The following is a 23,182-nucleotide window of genomic DNA, read 5'->3' on the forward strand; positions in this document are numbered from 1 at the left end:
AATGTCACTATGAATTGAAAATGGGGGACCCTGATGATGTAAACAAGACAAACGCCTTTCTCTGGTCTACATCCCCTTAACAATTGTGTGTATTGCTACTGGATTTACAAGATCCAGAGTGAATGAATGAATGAAAACTTTATTTAATACACGAGACCCTCTTATTGGGACCAAGTAAGGTTGTCGATAATCCAATGTATAGTTACAACCCCCCCCCCCCCCATCCCACCCAACCACATCCAATGTACAGTTTCTTCGTCAAATGTATATACTCTTTTTAGACTATTTTTGTATCACAAACAATAGGCTACTGTATTTGTAAATCTGGTATGTCATAAATGTATAGATGTAGCAGTATTGTCTATCTGTATGTCATGTGTGTCATATATGTTATGATGAACTGAAAATGGGGGACCCTGATGTAAACAAGACGAAAGTCTTTCTCTGGTCTGCATCCCCTTAACAATTGTGTGTATTGAGCTGTACTGTACCCATTCTGCAATCTGTTAATAACAATCAATCAATATTTAACAGATTGCAGAATGGGTACAATACAGTACAGCTCAATACACACAATTGTTAAGGGGATGCAGACCAGAGAAAGACGTTCGTCTTGTTTACATCAGGGTCCCCCGTTTTCAATTCATAGTGACATACATGACATACAGGTATATAGTAATGTTACATTTGTGACATATATGATATGCAAATATACAGTACTGTTACCCAGAGATCTCCCGGACAAATGGGAGAAAGACGTTTATTGAGCTTAAAAACAATTGATAACGCAAATAACGTTCTGATTAACAAAGTCATTCGTTTTGTGGCATTAACGTTATCTAGATTTATCAACATTCATACATTTATCAGAAAGCGAGCGGCGCAAGCACACACACGAAACACCACCACCAACAACAACAACAACAACGACAACAACACACTGCTTGTCACGTAAATAACGTTCTGATTAACAAAAGGCATTCGTTTTGTGGCATTCACGTTACCTAGATGTATCAATAGCAATAGTAATATATATGTTTCTTTAGACTAGAATAAGTCAAATGAACTTACGGTCTAGTAAAAGTTGCCGCATGTTGTTGATGAGTCAAGTTTACTCGCGAGTAGAGCTAGACGCTAGAGAGTCTCAAAATGGGCGCTTCCCATTGGTGCTGAGCACAGCGGAGGCGGGTGAAAGGGCTGTAAACTCAGAACAATCTCGCCTTCTGGTTGGTTGCATTTGCCTGAGAATTTGCCGATTGCTCGCAAATGACTGTTTGGTGCGGCCGCGGTAGGGGAAAAAAGGATATTTGACGCCTCTGATTGGCTCAGGTTAAAATCCGTCACGACTCCGAATCAAATGACGGAATCTCCAAATCAAATGGACGGATATCCGTCCCAAGACGGAACGCTTTAATGCCTGCAGCTCAGACCTCCTCACCGTGCCCTGAATGTGCCTCTTCAGCACTGGGTTCACGACTGAAGACCCATCTCTTCCACAGTGCTTTCCCTCAGAGGTCCAGATGTGTTTTTACTCATGTGCTGTTCTATTGTTTAAATTCATCTGCTCAATTATGATGTATATTTTATTTAGTATGCCATGTTAAAGCACCTTGAGACTACATTGTATTTTAAAGTGTGCTCCGTTTACCGCATATATAAAATCACATTATATAATATCTATATTACCTACTACAGTATATCATCTGCCAGTGTTTCCCATAAGCTCTACAGTTATATAGTGGTAGGAGGCTGGGGAGGGTAAGATACACATATCTGATCAGCACAAAGATCTGTAACATAATACCACACCAGGGGTGCCGTTAATGTATTTTTGTGTCGGCTGGAGAAATCTGTGGTGGGTCTGTATGATATTGCGGTGGGCAGCCATAAATAAATATGTATGGGGAAAGGCTGGCCGGTTTCTTAATGATTGTCAATCACGACGCTGCGTGACACTTAAGAGCTGTGAATCTTCACTGGCCTCACGATTCGATTACGATTCAGCTGTCCACGATTCGATTCTACGATGCATCTCGATGCAGCTCAATAATATATTAAATCCTCAATTTTATAATCTATATTACTGCACATGGCTACTTTTTCATCAATTAATACAAGCAGTCAGATAAATTAACTTTTATTTAGAAAGTTCTTAAATCAAATGTCAAAATAAATGTCTTTACTAGTGTTGCATGATACACACATACTAAAGGTATCTCGATACCCAGCTGTTAAAAATGGTTCAATACTGTGGTGGTGGTTAGACATAATTCACCCACGGAACTGTTGTTGGGAATAAGGGTTCCACACTGACGTTATTTTCAGTGTTGCTTTCCTGTCGGCAAACTAGTCAGTTAGCTAGCAACCCAGACAGAGTGTTGTTGTTTGTATTCATGCAAAATAAATGTTTAGCGTCATCTTTCGACACCCCACCTCAGACTCCTATCCTTCGGCACTACAATACTCCATTTTATTAGTATCAATACTTTTAGAATAGCCTGATGCTGTATTTTCTATGAGTTGAGTGGATGCATGACCAGAGCACAAGCTTTGTGTAGTGGGCGTGTCAACAGTGTAAGCTGAACACAGACCAAGGCATAGCAATATTCACAGATATCGTTGAATGTCTTATTTCATAATACAACGTTTCTGAATGGACGTTTGGATTAAACCAAGTTGTATGCAGTGATGAGTCTTTCCCAGCGGAACACAAGTTAATTAACGTTACACGGGTCGCGCTATGCATACTTAGCTTGCTAACATTAAGATAGCAGGACCCGTCTGCCAACAAAGATGTTGTTTCAACAAATGGATTCACAAAATGGATTACCAGACTCCTGTGACCAGTAAGTAGGTACTACGTACGTCTAACTTTTAGTAACCATTTTTCACTGCAGCAATTTTGCGCAAATTGTTCTACGTTATATGCGTAAATAAATGTGCGCTCTGTGCCTAAAATCACACATCAACGTTAGTAGGCTATAATAATCGATTATGTTCCGTCACTGCATCGATGCAGGATCGTCCACGTCCGCATCGCGATGCATGTTATAGTCGAGAAATGTCCACACCCCTGTACTGACACTATAATGCTCACCGTGATAACGCCCTTCTCCTGCATGCGTCCTGGGGTGTCGTGGAGGTCGGCAAACTGCACAGCCACCTGGTGGTAGATTGGCAGGAGAAACTCCTCCCGCTCCTTCAGCTGGGCCTCCAGCTCCTTGCGCTCTGCGGGGCTCAGCTCTGGGGTGCCTGGTGGAACCACAGAAAGTTACTTACCGGTATTTATTTTTTCTGGGGAGGGGGTAGACTACTACATGTCTCCTCTGTTGGTCTGGGGAGGATGTAGACTACCACATGCCTCCTCTGTTGGTCTGGAGAGGGTGTAGACTACCACATGCCTCCTCTGTTGGTCTGGAGAGGGTGTAGACTACCACACGCCTCCTCTGTTGGTCTGGAGAGGGTGTAGACTACCACATGCCTCCTCTTCTGTCTGGGGAGGATGTAGACTACCACATGCCTCCTCTTCTGTCTGGGGAGGATGTAGACTACCACATGCCTCCTCTTCTGTCTGGGGAGGATGTAGACTACCACATGCCTCCTCTTCTGTCTGGGGAGGATGTAGACTACCACATGCCTCCTCTTCTGTCTGGGGAGGATGTAGACTACCACATGCCTCCTCTTATGTCTGGGGAGAATGTAGACTACCACATGCCTCCTCTTCTGTCTGGGGAGGGTGTAGACTACCACATGTCTCCTCTGTCTGTCTGGGGAGGATGTAGACTACCACATGCCTCCTCTGTTGGTCTGGGGAGGGTGTAGACTACCACATGCCTCCTCTGTTGGTCTGGAGAGGGTGTAGACTACCACATGCCTCCTCTTCTGTCTGGGGAGGATGTAGACTACCACATGCCTCCTCTGTTGGTCTGGAGAGGGTGTAGACTACCACATGCCTCCTCTTCTGTCTGGGGAGGGTGTAGACTACCACATGCCTCCTCTTCTGTCTGGGGAGGATGTAGACTACCACATGCCTCCTCTTCTGTCTGGGGAGGATGTAGACTACCACATGCCTCCTCTGTTGGTCTGGAGAGGGTGTAGACTACCACATGCCTCCTCTGTCGGTCTGGGGAGGGTGTAGACTACCACATGCCTCCTCTTCTGTCTGGGGAGGATGTAGACTACCACATGTCTCCTCTGTTGGTCTGGGGAGGGTGTAGACTACCACATGCCTCCTCTGTTGGTCTGGAGAGGGTGTAGACTACCACATGCCTCCTCTTCTGTCTGGGGAGTGTGTAGACTACCACATGTCTCCTCTGTTGGTCTGGGGAGGGTGTAGTCTACCACATGTCTCCTCTGTTGGTCTGGGGAGGGTGTAGACTACCACATGTCTCCTCTGTTGGTCTGGGGAGGGTGTAGACCACCACATGTCTCCTCTGTTGGTCTGGGGAGTGTATAGACTACCACATGTCTCCTCTGTTGGTCTGGGGAGTGTGTAGACTACCACATGTCTCCTCTGTTGGTCTGGGGAGTGTATCGACTACCACATGTCTCCTCTGTTGGTCTGGGGAGGGTGTAGACTGACACATGTCTCCTCTGTTGGTCTGGGGAGGGTGTAGACTACCACATGTCTCCTCTGTTGGTCTGGGGAGGATGTAGACTACCACATGTCTCCTCTGTTGGTCTGGGGAGGATGTAGACTACCACATGTCTCCTCTGTTGGTCTGGGGAGGATGTAGACTACCACATGTCTCCTCTGTCTGTCTGGGGAGGATGTAGACTACCACATGTCTCCTCTGTCTGTCTGGGGAGGGTGTAGACTACCACATGCCTCTTCTGTCGGTCTGGAGTTTCATTGGTAGAGTGTAACATGTGTGGAGATTCACGCCATCTCCCCCAGATCCCCTCCCTGCTGAACAGGCGCCCAACCGGACTCATACCCCACCAGCTTCCCACCCGTGAACACTGCCAATGTGTTTGTAGGGACGACTGACCAAGCAGGAGGTACTGCTGCCGGGAATTGAACCCGGGTCACTGCGGTGGTAAGATAGTGCTTAGACCAACCAGCCACACCCCAAGGTATGGATTTTTATTATACAATATATATGGTATTGTAAAATAATTATACATACTGTATATTTTTAAGTTAATCACAAAATTATTCCTTGCAGCAGTATTAACACATTGGTCGCCATAAACGAGTTACGCCGTTTTTGAAATCAATATATAATTTTTTCGCCATGGCATTCATAATTCATCCAGCCAACCTCCGACCCTGCAGCGGGACCCTGAATGCGATTGCAACGCCTCAATACCGCCGCCTGGTGGATGGTCGGGCGAGTTACACTCTCAAAACCGGAAGTTGTGATCGGTGCGTCGAGGAAATCCCTCCGGCAGTAATATCTTGCTACAGAACTACAGACAAACACTGGCGTGCATATGGATCGCTTCCATAACGCAATAATCAATATGATTTCGGCGTTTATTGCGCCATACAAACCGGAAATGGATCTAGGCGATCAGCGTCAAATAATTGGGATATTTTTCTTCCAGTCTCATCGGCGAACGGTAAGAGGACAGTAACGTTATTTTCAGCCCGATTGTGCGTTTCTTTGTTTGCAAACAGTCTGATCAATATATCAACCCATACTACATAAAGCCGTTACTGATGATAAAGGAATTATAGACAACCCCGCCCCCCCTTTCCTCCACGCATGATGAAGCATAATGTATACCGATCATATATATTTGAATTTTTTAATATAGCGTGTATAGGAAAGAAACGGCAATCGATAATCTATCATATGCGTTTGGGCCTATAACTAGCATTTTTGGAATTACAGCAGAAAAGCTTATAAACATACTTATATTCAAGACGGTATTAACACAACAATGTATGAATGAAAAAATATAACGTTCCCACATCCGGAACGATAGATAATCGATGTTGAATGGGCGATAGTAATGCAGATATAGCAATACAATTAAAAAAGTTATAGCCCTGCAAAGAAGGTAAACATCTCCATAGGCTTTTAACGGTGGCAGACTGGCTATATTGATGGATATAACCCATGGCGACCAATGTGTTAAAAAGGGTAAAATAAAATAAGACTATTTTTTATTAAATAGAACCATGACAACTGTATTAAAGATAATGACAAAAAGAAAAATGTGATATCACTGGAAAATAGCGCTATACTGTAAAAATTAAGAGAATGATGCATACATCACAAAGATCAGATACAATGCTCAGTATTTATTTTAGCTACATAGGGAGGGAGCATTTGAATTGTGACTTAAATAAAGGATGCATACGATAAAAACAAAGATAACAATGGTGGGAGTTGAGGCTATCCACCCATTATCTCAGTCCCATCTATGTTTGAGCTGGCTTCCTTCCTACATGGCCCCACTACCATTAAAAATGGGTTATAGAACCAGTGTGAAACACCTCAGAAACAGTGTTTTGTTTGTGTTCTCATGCACCGTGGAACAATGTGATGAAGACGGCACAAAAAAAACAGCAGGCAATAGTGGGTGAAAAAGAAGGACAAAGGGAATGTTCCTTAGGAATCAATAGGCACAGTGGGTGAAAAAAAAAACCATCCCTGTAGAACCCCTGGCTGCTGTCAGCGTAGACTGATTTTGGTCAATTCCAATTGGTTAGCCCTCCAAACCCCTATTTCTAGTGTGCGTATGTGTGTTGCCCGTTTAACCCAGATGAAAATCAATTGGACAGGGCAGGAGACAGGAGAGCTGCCGATTGATCTGAGGCTCCTGTGACTGACACATTGTCCCTGGGGAATGCAACAGGGATGATGGTAATCCCCTTCAGATAAAGAACAGGAGTTTGAGCACACATGTTCCCACCTGATGCATTACCCCCTATCTTGGAGAGAGAGAGAGAGAGAGAGGGGGACAGAGTTGCTATGAGCGAGGAAGAGATGAGACACAAAAGATTTTATTCTTTTACCCGCATTTGAAAAAGAAAAAGAAAAAAGGATTGCTGGCATGTAGTGTAAAACACACTATGGAATACCATTTAAAATATTAGATATCAAAAGACAATTAATACAATCATATTTTAAAGATAGAACATACTGTATATTATAAATATTTACCGTTGCACAGAATATTTACTTCTTGGGATGGAAACCTTGAAATAAAGACTCCAGCTGGAGGACTCACCCAGTTTTTCGGACAGGCCTAAGTAGATGGGGTCTACTCTCCTCATGGTCTTCACCAGGTCTTTCCTCCTGAACTTGATCTCCACTGTTCCTTCGGGTTCCAACACTCCACCCCTGGACAGAAGACAGTGATGAGAAAAGATGCAAGAGAACACGCTGGCTGTATGCAGTGATGGTAACGGTAAAATAAAAACATTGGTAAAACTATGAACGCCAGAAGAAGATATTTACAAGGAATGACTACCGGTAATTGAAACAAAAAAAAGAAAAGAATAAAAAGAAAGAAAAAAACAACTTTTATGTTCTTGAATAGATCATGTTTTCATGTAATCCACAAGGCCGATACCATTTACTATACTGAGTAAAATTAACTAATAGTTTTCATTATCGGGTGTCTCTTTCTTGAGTCCTTTTCATCCCGATTGGGAAATAGACCTGTTCGCTGTATACAAACATACCATGTTCCACATTACTGGTGTAGAAACACTTTCACAAATAAAAAGTGGAGTAAACTCAGTTTATGTTTACCCTCCAATTGGATGAGAATAGATATTGAGAAAATATTAAAAAAAAACAGAAAAAGATTTTTTTTTGCCGGTATAAACATAGTCAAATATCATCATACTTGATAACCTTGGCTTAACACCCAGCCCTGACCGCAAGTCCCACTCACCGGCTGTCCTTGTCAGCGTACATCTCCATGTGTCGTGGGTTGATGGTGGGGTCTATGACCACCCAGGAGCCTCCTCTCAGCTCTGCCTGTGGAGGGATGTAGACCAGCACTGGCTGCCGGTACTCCCTCAGCCCGTCCACGATGTAAGCCCCGAACTTCAACACCTGGTCGTACATGTCTGAAAACAATGAGGAGTTTTCATATGGAGTTTACTGCAAATCTAACTGGGTCCCAGTGTAAGTGAAATTTTATTTGAATGAGTTGTACTACCATACTTTGGTAGTATTAGATAGTTACTGTTTAACATAGTACACTGTTTTCTCTTTCCATTTTATTTTTAATTAACCACTTAACTGGCAACAGCCCAGGCCCTCTTGAGGATGATTTGCCCACCGGCGCGACACGCCACTTTGGTGACCTCTAGCGGCTCGGGTGTGCATATTTTTTTATACAATATATCGAATTAAAGCCCTATTTGTTGCCTGTCGATTGCCTGTCAACTCCCGAACTACGCATGCACAGATTGCCCACGGAGTCTAGGTCTATCAATCTGCGCAGTTCGGGATTAGGTGCGAAAAAGTGACTATAGCTCGGCCGAGAAAGTGCCGATCGACCTGGGATTGGTCACGCCATGTTCAGTAGACTCAGGCGTATACAAATATATTGGATCATGTCTCCAGCACCCTCACAGCCGTAGCAACAACCACTTAATGTCGAGGCTCTCATCCACATTCATTCATTTTCTCCCCCCGCTCTCTCCTCCATGAGCTCAATGTAACGTGGAAGTGCAGTGGTCTATCACGGTGTATTTCAGAGGTAACGTACCTTTCATGCCACCGGAGAAGCCCCTCCAGTTGGCGAACACAATGAGAGGCAGGCCCTCCCGGTTAAAGTCCTTGATGGCCTGAGCTGTTTTGAAGGCAGAGTCTGGGAACCAAACCTGGCCTGCCTGCTGAATGATCTGAAAACAAAAACAAAAATAAATCATTCCCTTGTACAGTATGTGTGTAGAGTTGTCACAATAGCAAAATGTTTGCCTACATTACTATACCAGATAAAGTAAGACTATAACAGTTAGTATTATGATACAACACGATACAGCAGAATACTGTAAACAACCAATAGATTAGAAAGTTCAAACTTATTGTCATCATACAGCACAAGTACAGTACAATGAAAATAAGTTTAGCATCTAACCAGAGTGCAAATGTAACAGTAAAGTGCAATAGTAATATACAAGTACATGCGATTAAACTGGATATAAAATATATAAAGAGTACTACTGAGTAATAGTGCTTATCAGATGTATGTACAGTAAGGCCATACTTGTTAACATTCATTGGTTGGAACAGTCCTGGGTGCAGAGGAAGGCTAATGATATAAACTGGCCTGCTATTCAGCTCAGACAAATTTGTCTCATTACGTTTTTTAAATGTGGATACTGAAACATATATTTTTTTCATACTGTATGTTAACCCCTTAAGCCCAAGCGGTCTGGGACGAGATAAATAGATGAATACAGAACGTATTAATTAATGTTGCGTTTCTTTTTCAAATGTAGCCAAGAGTAAAGAGCCTAACCCTGTCAAAACAGCAGTCAAAGTGTATATTTTCAACACTACGTTTGTTTACCAATGATTGTAAGTGTTATTAGCGAAATATGAGTTTATAAATATCTCGGCGCATCCCGACCGAAACCGTAGGAATTAGCCGGAAATAAAGGAAGCTGTCATAAGTGTGTGTAGTCCTATGAATGAGGAGACCCAGGGCTTTAGAATTTCATAAAACTACACTTCCCAGCTCACGCCAGCCCCTGTCAATCATCTGACTTCCAGCGCAAACTTTAAAAAAATAACAGAATTTACATGATTTTCGGGATTATATCTCACGGGGCGAATAAACCTGAATGTTATTGCCATAAAATAGAACGTAGTTTGTTTCTTTACCTTTCTGTGAACGTCTAGAAAAAAACCATGGCTGAATCAGATGAAAAACGTCCATTTACTTAGGTATGTATTTTTAGGGGAATTTTCAGAAAATATGGCTAGGGCATAACTCATTCCGAGTTTACTCGTTATTGGGAGCCAACGCTTGAACACCAACAACGAGTATACTCGTTATTTGATCGCTTTTCCTTTTTTTTCCGATATTCTTATTCATCCAGGGACCTTGCTGTTACCATAAGGACTGAGTCTGAGATCGCCAAAGTGCAATACCGGCCGCATCCAGCTAGACGGCGGTATCAAGCACCCTTTGAAACCTTGTATCTTGGCCTGTGCAACGGTCACTTTTCTTTGTCGGGCGAATGGAGAGGTTATAACGATCGGATTGAGGAGCGTCAAATGCTCCCGATGCATGATGTGTGGTGGATTATGTTGGCGACACGATCGACACCAATAATGGGACTCACGATCAGATAATTGGAATATTCTTTTTGGGGTACATCCTAGTGAAGGTAATCCTGCATTGATCAAACCATGTCTTCACCCCGATCGCAACATGTCTGTGTAACGTTACTCCACAACGTATGCCGCTGGTGACGATCAAAGCATCAAAACAAAAAACGACCCCCCCCCTTTCATGCATTCATGATGAAACATAATACCTATGATATAGATCTGATTTGGGAATAATAGCGTGTACAGACAAGAAACGGCAACGTTTATAGTAGAATTGACGTATAAGGCTATTACTCAGCCCTTCGGGAATTACCCCAGACCACGCTATAACCATACTTATATTCACCACGGTATAACATGGGAACGTATGGATGAAGAAATTCATTATTTTTCACATATTGAATGATAGATAGGTGATGTCAAATGGGCCATAGTATTGTATCCATAGCTATAATATAGAATATAGTTATAGCTCTACCAACAAGGTGACGCACTCCTATCTTTTAAAGAGTGGCAGTGCTAGAACAGGGCCCGGCTAATCTCCGGCGGTCAATGAGTTAAGAGGTTAATGCTACACAAGCTGCATAATTTTGAATTAAGATACAATGCTTTCGATAATGCAATATGTCAGAAATGTGATTATCACAGGGGAAGTTTGTTATCGGATTATTTCTGATTATATCAAGCATTGTGCAACCCCTAGTGTATGTGTGTGTACAATCAGACTTGCATACGAGTACCGAGCGGTCCTTACCTTCGCATCAGAGTCCAGGTTGGCCGGATCTGCTGGAATCGACAGCTCTACTGATCTCGTTTCCACGGCAACCACTCCAGTAGGTATCCCACCCAGCCTGTGGAGAGAGGTCAGCGATCAATGAACCAAAGGCCAACACTCTGAAAGGTCAGAGTTCAACTGGCTCAGTGGTTTAGGTGACCAGTATATTCAGCGTCAATGAATCAGGGATCATACATATTTACATTTACATTTAGTCATTTAGCTGACGCTTTTATCCAAAGCGACTTACAAGTTCTGTACAACAAGTCATCAGGAAGGGCACAACTCTATCAGCTGAGTAACAATGTTCATCAAAGTGTCGAGTGTTACAGTGTAGGTTAGTTAATTAGGACAAGTGCATGACAGTAAGGTTAGTTAGGGTTAGATTTTAGGGTTAGGGTTAGACATATTGTTGCTAATAAAATTCCATGACTATTTCTGTGACGGTTAAATTCCATGATATTTGCCAGTGTCTATGTTCTAATGTTGTTATGTACTAATGTTGTAAAGCTGACTGTTGTTGTCTTGGCCACATCATCATTTTTCAAAAGCTGACCAGATTCACCAGCCAGGCTTGACGTTGAACACTTCCCACGACTGAAATTCCCATGACATATTCAAAGAGTTTTGGATACAGTAAGTATCAATACAAACGTATCCAGGCTGGGAAAACACATTTTTACGAATTAATTTTCTGAAAATGAAATCTTCAGGTTAGGGAGTTACGAGACCACTGATTCTCAGTAGTCGGCAAGTGAATATATCCAGGGACACGAGGTAGCGAGATTAACAACAAGTTGTTTCATGGGGTCATTAAATGGGGCACATGTTCTCCACTCTTGTGGCTTAAAGGAACACGCCAACATTATGGGAAATACACTTTCTCTGTTCTCCAGAGTTAGACAAGAAGATAGATACCAATTTCCACATTGTGCGTTCAGTAGAAAGCTATCCGGCTGCAAGCTAGCATAGCTTAGCACAAATGAACGGATGCGGATACGGACCAATAGCCTAGCTGTTGGCCAAAAACACCTCTCCCAGAGTTTTAAGCTAGGCTAGTGGTCCATATCAGCTTCCATTCATTTGAAGTGCTATGCTATCTTGCAGCCGGATAGCTTTTGATTTGACTTGACTTTCTACTGAACGCACAGAGTTATCAGACTCTGGAAAAGACGGTAAGCGATGATGTTGGCATGTTCCTTTAACAACACATCAGAGCTGAACTAGTTCACGGTTAGGACATGTTCACTTACCTGGCTCTGCCTACTACCACACTCTGAGCCCAGGGCTGCATGATCTCCATGAAGGAGCCATGGTCGAAGAAGCCACTCTGCCACTGGCCTTTAGGTGCTATACAGACAGAGGGACAATACATAAGGTGTTCAGTCTATGTAGTTCACAAAACAATTACACTGTTATAATACTGTGTCACTCACAAAACAATTACACTGTTATAATACTGTGTCACTCACAAAACATCCACACTGTTATAATACTGTGTAACTCACAAAACATCCACACTGTTATAATACTGTCATTCACAAAACATTCACACTGTTATAATACGGTGTAACTCACAAAATATAAAAAGGAACACAAAATATGGAGGAATATATTCTAATACTGTGTAACTCACATTCATATTTTCATGAATGTAATAAAGTAATAAAACAAATAAAATAAACACAGTTATCTAGTTGTTTCAGTAAATACATTCTAACCCCCAATAAGAGTTCCTGATTTGACACTGCTGTCATCCCCACAGGGGAGGAAGTTGTATATTTTGAAGTGGGCAGAAGCTGTGGATGGATGACTGTGTGATGAGGCTGGCTCAGCTCTTCTGCACTGTGTGAGAAAGATGCACCCGTCTACCAGGTTACCCTTCAATTAAGCCTCTCCTCTCATTCACTATTAAAAAAAAGAAAAAGACACAGGCTCGCTTCCCCCACTGCCGCCCCCCGCTCTCCTCACTGCTCCAAGTTGTAATTACACCGATAATGCAATCTGCTTGGCTCTGACCCGCTGTGTAAAACAAATTGCATTCAATTTAGCGCTATCTTTTGATCTTTACTGTGGTGGGTTGATGGTGGGCTCGGCTTGTGGGTTTCTTACAGCCTGAAATGAGGAACCTAAAACATCAGTGTATTCAATCGCAGATGTATTGGTTGGGAAAACACAGGTGATTGTAATCAAATAACAGGGGTTTATCATTAAATGACAACCACGGTCATTGTGCTGTGGCATTGCGCCGTATTGGTTGGTTGTGAAATGTCATGAGAACACTGAATAGATTCAAATGTATTGTCATCATACAGCACAAGTACAGTACAACGGAAAGATGTTTGGCATCCAACTAGAGTGCATATATAACAGTAAAGTGCAATAGTAATATACAATGTACAGATGGTTAAACTGGATATAAAATATATAAATGAGTATTACTACACTAATAGTAACAGTGCTAATCAGATATATGTACAGTGTTATAGTATTATAATGTGCAGTGATGAAGTATAACGACACTATGGTAGTAAGTCCTACTGGCCAGCGGTGTAACTAGTGAGAGAAGGTAAGGGATATGTACAGATATAGATATAGCATCTACAGATGTGTAAAAAGGATTATATGCAGTTATATACAGACACATGTGGATAAATATATATACGGTCACATTATCACATCCTTAGTTCCTACAACATCTTCCATTTCTTGACAGGAATTAAAAGATGCTGGCTAGTGTTCAGTATGATGTATGCTAACAGTGGCTACTGTAGGTCATATTAAATCACTACAGCTGACGGGTACTTTTAACAATTATATCAAATGAGTGACACTTTATTTTATTTAACCTTTATTTAACCAGGGAGGTCAATCAAGAACAAATTCTTATTTACAATGACGGCCTGGCGAGAGGACAAAAGGGCCTCTCGAAGGGTAACAGGGAAAGGGGACAAACAATAAATAAATAAATACAATAGAAAAGAGACAGACGATGCATACATCACAGAGGTAAGGGAAATAAGTGTGGAGCCGTACGCGCGGCGGGACGGAACACCAGTTTTTATCGGTCATCTTTCCGGACTTTTTTGTGGAATTTACAAAACTTTCAAGAGCAGGACATTTGAAATGGTTTTTCCCACACCCGTGTTGGAACACAGTGTGATTTAGTACTCTACTCACTCTGGCTGGGACGTCCGGCTAACATCCAGCGGGGGTCATAGGGAGCCTTGGTGGGCACAAACTCCACGAGTCGGTCTATTGAATCCTTGGCATTGAGGATGGGCACTGGACTAGATGAACGCTGGAGAGAGGGAAAAGAAGTTACAAAAAGATAAAAAACTTTTTTTTTTACAGAAACAACAATACATGTCCCTGTCCCTGATTATTAACACTTTCGCGGCCAACCACGTATATATATGTTATTGGGCGCCAACGGTTAACGGCCAAAAACGTATATACAGATCCAGCACTGAAAAATCAAACCTCTACTGCGCTTCTACCACTCCTCCACCACTCCACTCCAAACTGATTTTGTGACTCCCGTTGTTCTGGACCGGGCCAGATTTCACACCTCCACTGCCTCCCACAGGCTGGGGAGATTTTCATCTTACATTTTTATTCGTCCCAAACACCCCAGCTCAATTCGATTCCTTATAGTCCAGTCATTATATGAAAAAACCTAGGACAAATTGCAACAGTAGCAAACTCAACTGATTTTGTATCCTTATTATGTCCTTAGTGAGGGAAAAAAAGTCCCAAGGAATCCCATCATGGCAAAGTTTTGAAAACGACCTATATATATTCATATCGAAAAATGCCTGTTATAACATAGTGGTGAAAATTTAACTTTTAGATATCACTATAAAAACTCACAAGCTGATTACACACACAAAGACAAGAAAAAAAGTCAATCACAACTTCATTGAATTATTCTGTTTACTCATGCAAATCACACATTATCTTATTTGATATGCACCAATTAGCATACACGCCAGAACTAATCAAAACATTTGATAAAGAAATTTTTTTCTTCTTGGAATATTAGTAGATAGGCTCTGTGGAGCTCAGTCCACGAGGATGGGGCTCAAGGGTTTATGTCCGTGGGGATAGGTCCATGGAGATGGGTTTTTTTTATAATAGGCGGAAACTACATATTTGTACAGCATGCAAAACACTACATGATTCTTGCACAAAACTACATGGGCTTAACATAAATTTGGTATGTCTGTATAGGGGAGGCTTGTAGGTACCCATGTAACCCATTCCCATTAACATATATTGAGGTAGAAGGCCAAGGGACCATTTGAAAAATGGTGATGGCCACATTTCCCTCCCCAAAAAATCGTCTTAACTTTGAATAATTAGGTATGTAGTAGGGGTGGACGGTATAAACGGTATACGGTATAAATGGTATTAATTTGCTCTACGGTATGGATTTTGACTATACCGTTTAACCGGTAGAGCAGCTCTAAAATAGCAATGACGTCATGTAACCACAGCGCGACTATTTCAATCGCATTTGCCCCTAAAAATAGATAGTCATAGATAATAGATATGTGCAAACTGGAAAAAGTTATTTAGGAGGCTTCGCGCAGTGGGCGTGTCAACACGCAATTGTCATTTCATAATAAACACATATCACCGCGGCGCACAGCAAGTTTCAATTTCAGTTCCTGGCATTTTTAACCAGTGGAGAAAGGTAAGATATTTCCCTATCGTTTTTCTTATATGAATTATTCTACGTTAATAAAACATACCTGGTGATCAACTACAGTTTGCTGTAAACATTACGATATGTGTGTAGTGTTATGATAACGACGGCAGCAGCGGGAGCGGGAGGACGGCTGCAGCAGTGGATTTGCGAATAGCATGCAGCTGCAGAGCCGCAGAGCCAGGGGCTCTTTCAGGTCTGGTCACAGGCCCGTCAAACAGCGCCCCCCCACCCTTGCGCCGTTCTGACCCCCATCGTCTCTAAGCATTTTGTGTGTCAATTTGTTGACACATGTGTCAATTTGTTGACACGTGTCAATTTGTTGACACAATTGTCAATTCTTAAAGCTGAGGATGAGTGGCACCTTTGTCTGAATTCTTATTCAATTCAATTCGCTCTGCGGCTCTGCAGCTACATATGCTTCTAGCAAAATCCAGCCCCGCTGTTTGCAATGGGAGCAGGAGTCTCGACTCGGGACTTATTTTATTTGGAATATAATGACTTTATACGCAAAAGTAGCCTAGTTTTAAGTTAAAATATTATAAATATACATGTCTTGAGGATGTCATTCTTTATATAGCCTGCCTATCAGGCAAAAAAAATTATTCTAACAGAAACACTGATACCGTGATATATACCGTTACCGTCTATGCTTCAAATTATACCGTGATATAAATTTTAGACCATACCGTCCACCCCTAGTATGTAGCCCCCTTTCCAATGAGGTAACATGACATGGTTGGTCTCATTGGAAACCCGAGGTTGTCTAGAATCAAATGGTATCTTTACTTTTGAGCTACCTCAAAATTTGAACGCGTCACAATCTCTGAAAGACAGTGTCGTCAGTGATCCTGCCAGCAATCAAGTACATTGAAAAAAAACACATTTCCCATGATGGGATTCCTTGGGACTTTTTTTCTCTCACTAAAGACATATTGAGGATACAAAATCAGTTGAGTTTGCTAATGTTGCAATTTGTCCTAGGTTTAGCCTAATTCTGGCCTATAATGACTGGACTATAGGGGTAACAAAACATTGAAAAAAAAACACATTTCCCATGATGGGATTCCTTGGGACTTTTTTTCTCTCACTAAAGACATATTGAGGATACAAAATCAGTTGAGTTTGCTAATGTTGCAATTTGTCCTAGGTTTAGCCTAATTCTGGCCTATAATGACTGGACTATTAGCTTTTTTCACTGTTTACTTATCATGCATTGCAACACTAATATATGTGCAGTACCCCAAGTCAGACTGCCCATATTTTTTTCTATTTTAATATCCTATTCAATGTCGGGGACCTGTATGTTGCCGTTAAAAGGCATACTGGGACTCCAAAGGTGCAGTACCGGCCAGATCCTGCTAGTAGGCAGTATTGAGAGTGCAGTAAACCCTGTTCTAGACCGGGTGCTACATTTAAACCGCTCCGGACGGACGTTTATAGTAATGGGAAACCTAGGGCTTCACCCGATCGCATTGAATCGTTTTCGGGACCCCCGATCCATATGTTGTGGTGGGTTATGTCGTGGACCAGATGGACATAGGATGGACCAGATGGCGATCAAATAATTGGAATATTCTTTTTGGAATACCACCGACCACAGGTAAGGACAATCTGACGTCAATTTCAGCTTGATCGTGCAAGGTTTTCATACCCATACCCCTGATCGGCGTGTGTTGTGGTAATAACGAATGACGTTACTGGCAATCAAATATTCAGAAACGACCCCCCCCCCCCCACTTTCATGCATTCATGATGAAACATAATACCTATGATATAGATTTGATTTGAAAATAGTAGCGTGTCCAGGGACGAAACGCCAATGGTTTAGAATTCACTTTGCGCCCTGTAGCCGGCCTCCCAGGAATTAGCCCGAATCATTCCGAAATTATACTTATATTCATAAGTATATATTCAACGGGATAACGCGTGAACGTATTCATGAAAACATTTATTCTTTTTTGCATCTTGAATGGAAGATAGTTACTGTCAAATGACCATGATATTGTATCCATAGCTATAATATAAAATATAGATTTAGCTCTACAAACAAGGTGACGCAGTGAAACTATGTAATGGAAAGCTGGCCCAGCTATAGCTAGATGGGGAAATCGAATGGCCGTGAATGTGTTAAGTGAAATCGTAGTAGAGATGTTTATTTATCAACATTGGGGATGAGAGTGGTCGTCTGGTAATCTGAAGGTTCCCGGTTCGATTCCACTAACTGCTCCCTATGAGCAGGTTGGCAACTTGCATGGTTGCCTCCGCCGTCAACTCCACCAGTCACAGTGGCAGGTAGTTAACATGTCTTCAACTGGTCTTTAAAGTTAGTTAGTATGTAAATAGTAACATCATGTGAAAATATAGTATGTTTTTCTGTTCTATAAAAGGTATTTTTGTTGTATTGTTGGACCCCAGTAAGACTAGCGGCCGCTATGGGCATCAGCTAATGGGGATCCTAATAAGAATGCAATGAAACAATGCAAACAAACACACTACAGGTCACTTTAGAAAAAAAAGGTCACTTTAAAAAACACAACTGGATGTTTTTGTATAGTATAGTTAGTATAGTTATATATAGCATAACTGTATATTGTATAGTATATTGTATAGTAGTATAGTATAGACTCATTACCTTCAATTCGTAAGCTTAGCATTGTATCTTAGTACTTTTTATCATGTCTATTTTATTATGTATTCTATTTTATTCTATTATTATTTGTATTTTTTGCACAATCAAGGCGGGCATGGCCACCTTCATTTCACTACATGTCTCGTGTATGTATGTGACTAATAAATCTCTTGAATCCTTTTTTTTATCTACTTTTTCCCCTCCTGTTTTTTTCTCCCATCCCAATTTAGTCGTCATGCCAATTCCCCCCTCCCCTTCCTGGGCGTTGCTCGCATGTGCCCCCCACTGGTCGGTCTAGGGAGGGTTGATAGATACTATCACATGTCCCCTCCGATACATGCAGAGTCAGCCAGCCACTTCTTTTCACCTGCCAGCGTGGACTCTCATTGGTGAGGTGTAACGTGTGGGAGGCTCACACTACCCTCACCATCTCCCTTCCTCGTTGTGCAGGCGCCCTGACCGACCTGTAGGAGTTGCTGTTTACAACGACCAGATTACCACCCACCAGCTTCCCTCCCGCTGACTCTGCCAATTAAGCCAGTATGACGGCCGGCCAAGCCGGAGGCAACGATGACAGCCGGATTCGATACCAGTGTCTCTCGCGTTGGTGACGAGTCCGCTGCGCCACCCAGCCGCCCTAAATCTCTTGAATCTTGAAATTAAATGTCACTTGGGTTAAAAGAGGTTGTTATTAAAACGTTACCATGGGCATGTAGGAGAGCCACTGCAACAGAGTGAAGACTCCCTCGAAGTCGTCGCACACTGTGCTGTGCGTGACGCCGTTGTTGTGCATGATCTGCACCCCACCCAGCTGGTTGTTAGACGTGTACACTTCCCTGCCCAACACCTGCAGAGGGAACAGGAACATTTATTGTTTATCACATTTAAAAAATTTCGAATTAGATGTGAAACCATTACTTTTCTTGGCTGTAGAATTTATACTAGCGATACAGGTAGCCGAGGTAACCCAGTCTTGGCGGCGTCTGCCACCCAAACCAATGTTAAGAAATAAAGGTGAATTAAGTATTTCAAGAAGCAAAGATTATACATTCATCCAGATAACTCCCAAGAATGATGTGATCGTGGAATTTTAAAGCCTTTATTTAAACTCGAAAGGCAACCGAGGTGTCCCTCATTTACAGACACGTCGAGTGTAAAAACATATAAAATCGTAACAATGAGACAACAAGATGAGGCAAAGAGCAAGGATAATCTTGCTTAGCCTTGCCGTTACGGGGGGGATCGGTGGGTTCTATGTTTTTGCTTTTGGACGCTTTGGGGTGCTGTGGGGGTTGTGGTGGGTTCTTCGTGCTGGGGGTCCCTGGGGTGTCGGTGGGTGGGGTGGGGACTGGCCGTGGCTGCAGGTCATTTCTTCCGTGGAGTTTCGGGGGAGATGGTGGAGTTTCCGCCGGGACCGGGGGAGATGGTGCGGCCAGCGGGGGTGGCATTCCCGTCGCCGTGCATGGCAGTGTGAGTGGCGCGCAGGCTGTTTTCCTTCGGTCATGGCACGCTTTATCGGGGGGTGTGTCTTGGATGGGGATGTGGTGGGGATTGATGTGTGAGGTGTTTGGGGGACTGGCTGTTTCGGGGGGGTTCACATGCCTTCGAGCAACATTGTACTTATTTTATGCCTATTCTTAAGTCTGCACATTTATGTTGCACTACTTTTATTGTCTTTTATACCCATTCTTATGTCTGCAATTTATGCATTGTTTTTTATTCTGTCAACTATATGCTGATTTTTTTTTATGTTAATTTTCATACGAATTGCTGTGGGGCACTCTGGACTGCGGTCCATGTATGAAAAGTGCTATATAGATAGTTATTAATATTTATTGTTATTTTGTAAAAAATGTATGCATTGAAATGTCTAAGTCTCGACGACATCGAAAATGAGTGTGACCTCAATTGTCCTTTCGAGAATAAATAAAGGTTTGAATGAAAATCAATTAAAACATGTACAACTTGCTTGACAAAGGTTGGAATAATAATTTATTTGTATAATAGTAGTTTCTCAGTTATCCCGCTAACAGGGTATCATCTTGGTCCTTGAGGTCTAGGGGAGGTATGGCTCTAGTATAAAGATCCCACACATAGCTACACGTGTGCTGGGGGGGGGGGGGGGGGGGGGGGGATGAGGCTACTGAACAGCCCTGCCAATCCTGTTGATAGGCAACCAGGGATCAATCCATCACAGCCATCACAGTGGGGGCTGACAGCATTACGCCTCCTCTCCTCTCTGAATTATTTTCAATTTAACATACAGAGTCAATTAACACCTGGACTTCCTCTGTCCTGCCACACTATTCAGACTGACGTATTGATGAGATGGAGGTCTGGCTTCTCCATATAATTACTGTAGGAAAACTAGAGAGCAGGATGCTTGGTACCCCACTGGGGTGTGTTGTCCATTCTCGCTGAATAAACTGAATGCAGCTTCTGGGTCCCAGAAATGAAAACTAGAGCATTAAACAAATCAGTATTGGCAGCATTTCCAGCTTGTTTCCATTTCTCAGACGTGGAAGCTGCATTCAATTTAACAGCTGTAAGCGAGAATGTGTTCTCACAGTCAACTTGCCTGGTTGCGTGTAGCTTATTCCCAGCGGAAGAGTGCGTTGCGTGCTTCCGCGTTTTCCCTGATTGGCTGCGACGCCCATGTGACCACGGCAGCGCGAGAGAGCGGCAGTGCGGAAATAGGCTGTCTATTGCCATTCTCTAAGACAAACTCTAACCTTAACCAGCTCCTTAACAGCGCCTAAACTTAACCCTTCTAACCTTAACCAACTCCGAAAAAAGAAAAAAAAAAGAAAAAATGACCAACGGACCGCAGGATCCACAGCACGGCGGCATACCAGTTGAGCTAAGGGTCGAATGAAAAACATCAGGGATTACGGCTACATAATGCCGCAAGCTCTGCCGCTCCGCGGATTATCCAATTCTTCCCTCCCCTGTCTCGAACGTTGCTAGACTATGCCTCCCACCGGTCGGCTGCAGTGAGGACGAAGCCTTGCATCACGTGTCCCCTCCGGTACACGAGGAGGCAGCCGTCGCATCTTTTCACCTGTACAGCGCGATCTCTCAGTGGCGAGGAGTAACGCGTGGGAGGCTCATGCTGCCCCTGTTACTTCCTGATTCTGCTGTACAGGCGCACCAACCGACCTGTAGGAGTCGCCGTCCACAACGTCCAATCCCCACCCACCAGCTTTCCCACCCCTAACACTGCCAATTGTGTTAGTATGAACGACCAGCCAAGCTGGTAGCAACGCCGAGAGCTGGGCTCGAACCCAGCATCTCCTGCGTTAGTGGTGAGCACCTTGCCCACTGCGCCACTTAGCCGCCCCTCACAATGCTATTTGATAGTAAATGTGTTTATATGTCCCACCCTCTGAAGTTGCTAATGTCTTTTTAATTTGGGCCTCACAGGGTTAACCTCTTATGACCGAAATATATAGTGAAAGTGTATATTTTCAGCATTACGTTTGTTTACCAATGATTTTAACTGTTATTAGTGAAATATACGATTATAGAAATCTCAGGGCATTGAGTCGGAAACCGGCGCATATCGACAGGAGGAAGTGGAGCAGCCAAAAGTGAGTGTAGTCTTTTGAAGGAAGAGACTCTGGGCTTTTGAATTTAGAAAAACTACCCTACCCAGCTCACGCCAGCCCCTGTCAATCATCTGACTTCTGGATTAACTTTTTTATTTCTCTTATTTTTTGGGATTATCTCCCACAAACCTGAACGTTATTGCCATAAAACAACGCAGTTAGTTTCTCTACCTTTCTGTGAACGTCAAGCAAAAAATGGTGTTGCAATATGATGAAAAATGGTAGAGAAATTTACATTATAAAAAAGATGGCAGAATTCAGTACTGTATCTACAAAACCTGTTTAATCCCCCTTTATTCATTTGTTTAGATTTTTCAGGTCTGGTACATTTTAGCATGGTGTTATTCACAGTCAACGATAAAAAATATTTTTTAAATATAATCGATATTCTCCTTTGGTTCATTACAATTTACTCAAGCCTAGTAACAGACACACTATTTCTGACACTGGGAATACATTCCCTGAGATCCATAGATGTCCCTAGATTCAGATACCAAGGGAATATTTATGCGCATGCGTGGGAGCATGTGCGTGACGTCATTAGAACACAGTGCAACCACCTATGAAATGACCACTGTGAATAACACCATGCTAACATTGACCCGACATGAAATTGCCACTGAGCTCATTCAGCACCTTATTGAGATCAAGTGCACAAAGAATCTAAGCAAATTAATAAAGGGCAGATGATTTACAGATCATTCTTTTGTAGATACAGTACTGAATTTTGCGATCCGGACACATGCAATTTTAAATATGAATATAGAATATCAGGCCTATAAATTACCTTATTATGGCCATGTCATACATCTATGTCTCAGCCCAAATGTCCCCTTTCCAATGGCAGAGTTAAATCTGGATTTAGTACCACCAGGCACCCAGTATAGGGCAGCAAGTTACTTTTTTATAATGTAAATAGCTCCAAAATTTTTCATCAGATTGAGACGCGTTTTTTTCTAGAGTTTCTGCGGCTGCCGCGGGGCGTGTCGCAGCCAATCAGGGAAAACGCGGAAGCACTCGGCAGCACTCTTCCGCTGGGAATAAAGAATAGGCTGCCTGGTTAGGCAAAGAAAGCTTCAATGGGATGTGTGCATATTATGTTTTTGTAACGGTGCGGTTTGTCATTTGTAGTTATCCTGATGCACTGGAGAGGAGCAATGGAGACCAGAGGAGCTAGTGGAGCACACAGACTAGAGGAGC

The 23,182-nt window shown here is 42.6% G+C and overlaps 1 protein-coding gene across 3 annotated transcripts in view; it reads right to left on the reverse strand.

Moving 5' to 3' along the window:
* The window catches only part of acaca (acetyl-CoA carboxylase alpha), a 143,145-nt gene that overhangs the window by 14,240 nt on the left and 105,723 nt on the right, over window positions 1–23,182 (reverse strand). For all 3 annotated transcript variants that reach the window (XM_084320849.1, XM_084320847.1, XM_084320848.1), the window contains 8 exons: window positions 19,078–19,221; window positions 14,212–14,332; window positions 12,285–12,381; window positions 11,011–11,107; window positions 8,683–8,818; window positions 7,858–8,035; window positions 7,186–7,298; window positions 3,098–3,252 (listed from right to left, as the gene is read on the reverse strand). In XM_084320849.1, the coding sequence (XP_084176975.1) occupies window positions 3,098–3,252; window positions 7,186–7,298; window positions 7,858–8,035; window positions 8,683–8,818; window positions 11,011–11,107; window positions 12,285–12,381; window positions 14,212–14,332; window positions 19,078–19,221 (1,041 nt within the window). The remainder of the gene's footprint in view (window positions 1–3,097; window positions 3,253–7,185; window positions 7,299–7,857; window positions 8,036–8,682; window positions 8,819–11,010; window positions 11,108–12,284; window positions 12,382–14,211; window positions 14,333–19,077; window positions 19,222–23,182) is intronic.

This window comes from Notolepis coatsorum (assembly GCF_963971535.1).
Source record: "Notolepis coatsorum genome assembly, chromosome: 8".
Classification (NCBI taxonomy): domain Eukaryota; kingdom Metazoa; phylum Chordata; class Actinopteri; order Aulopiformes; family Paralepididae; genus Notolepis; species Notolepis coatsorum.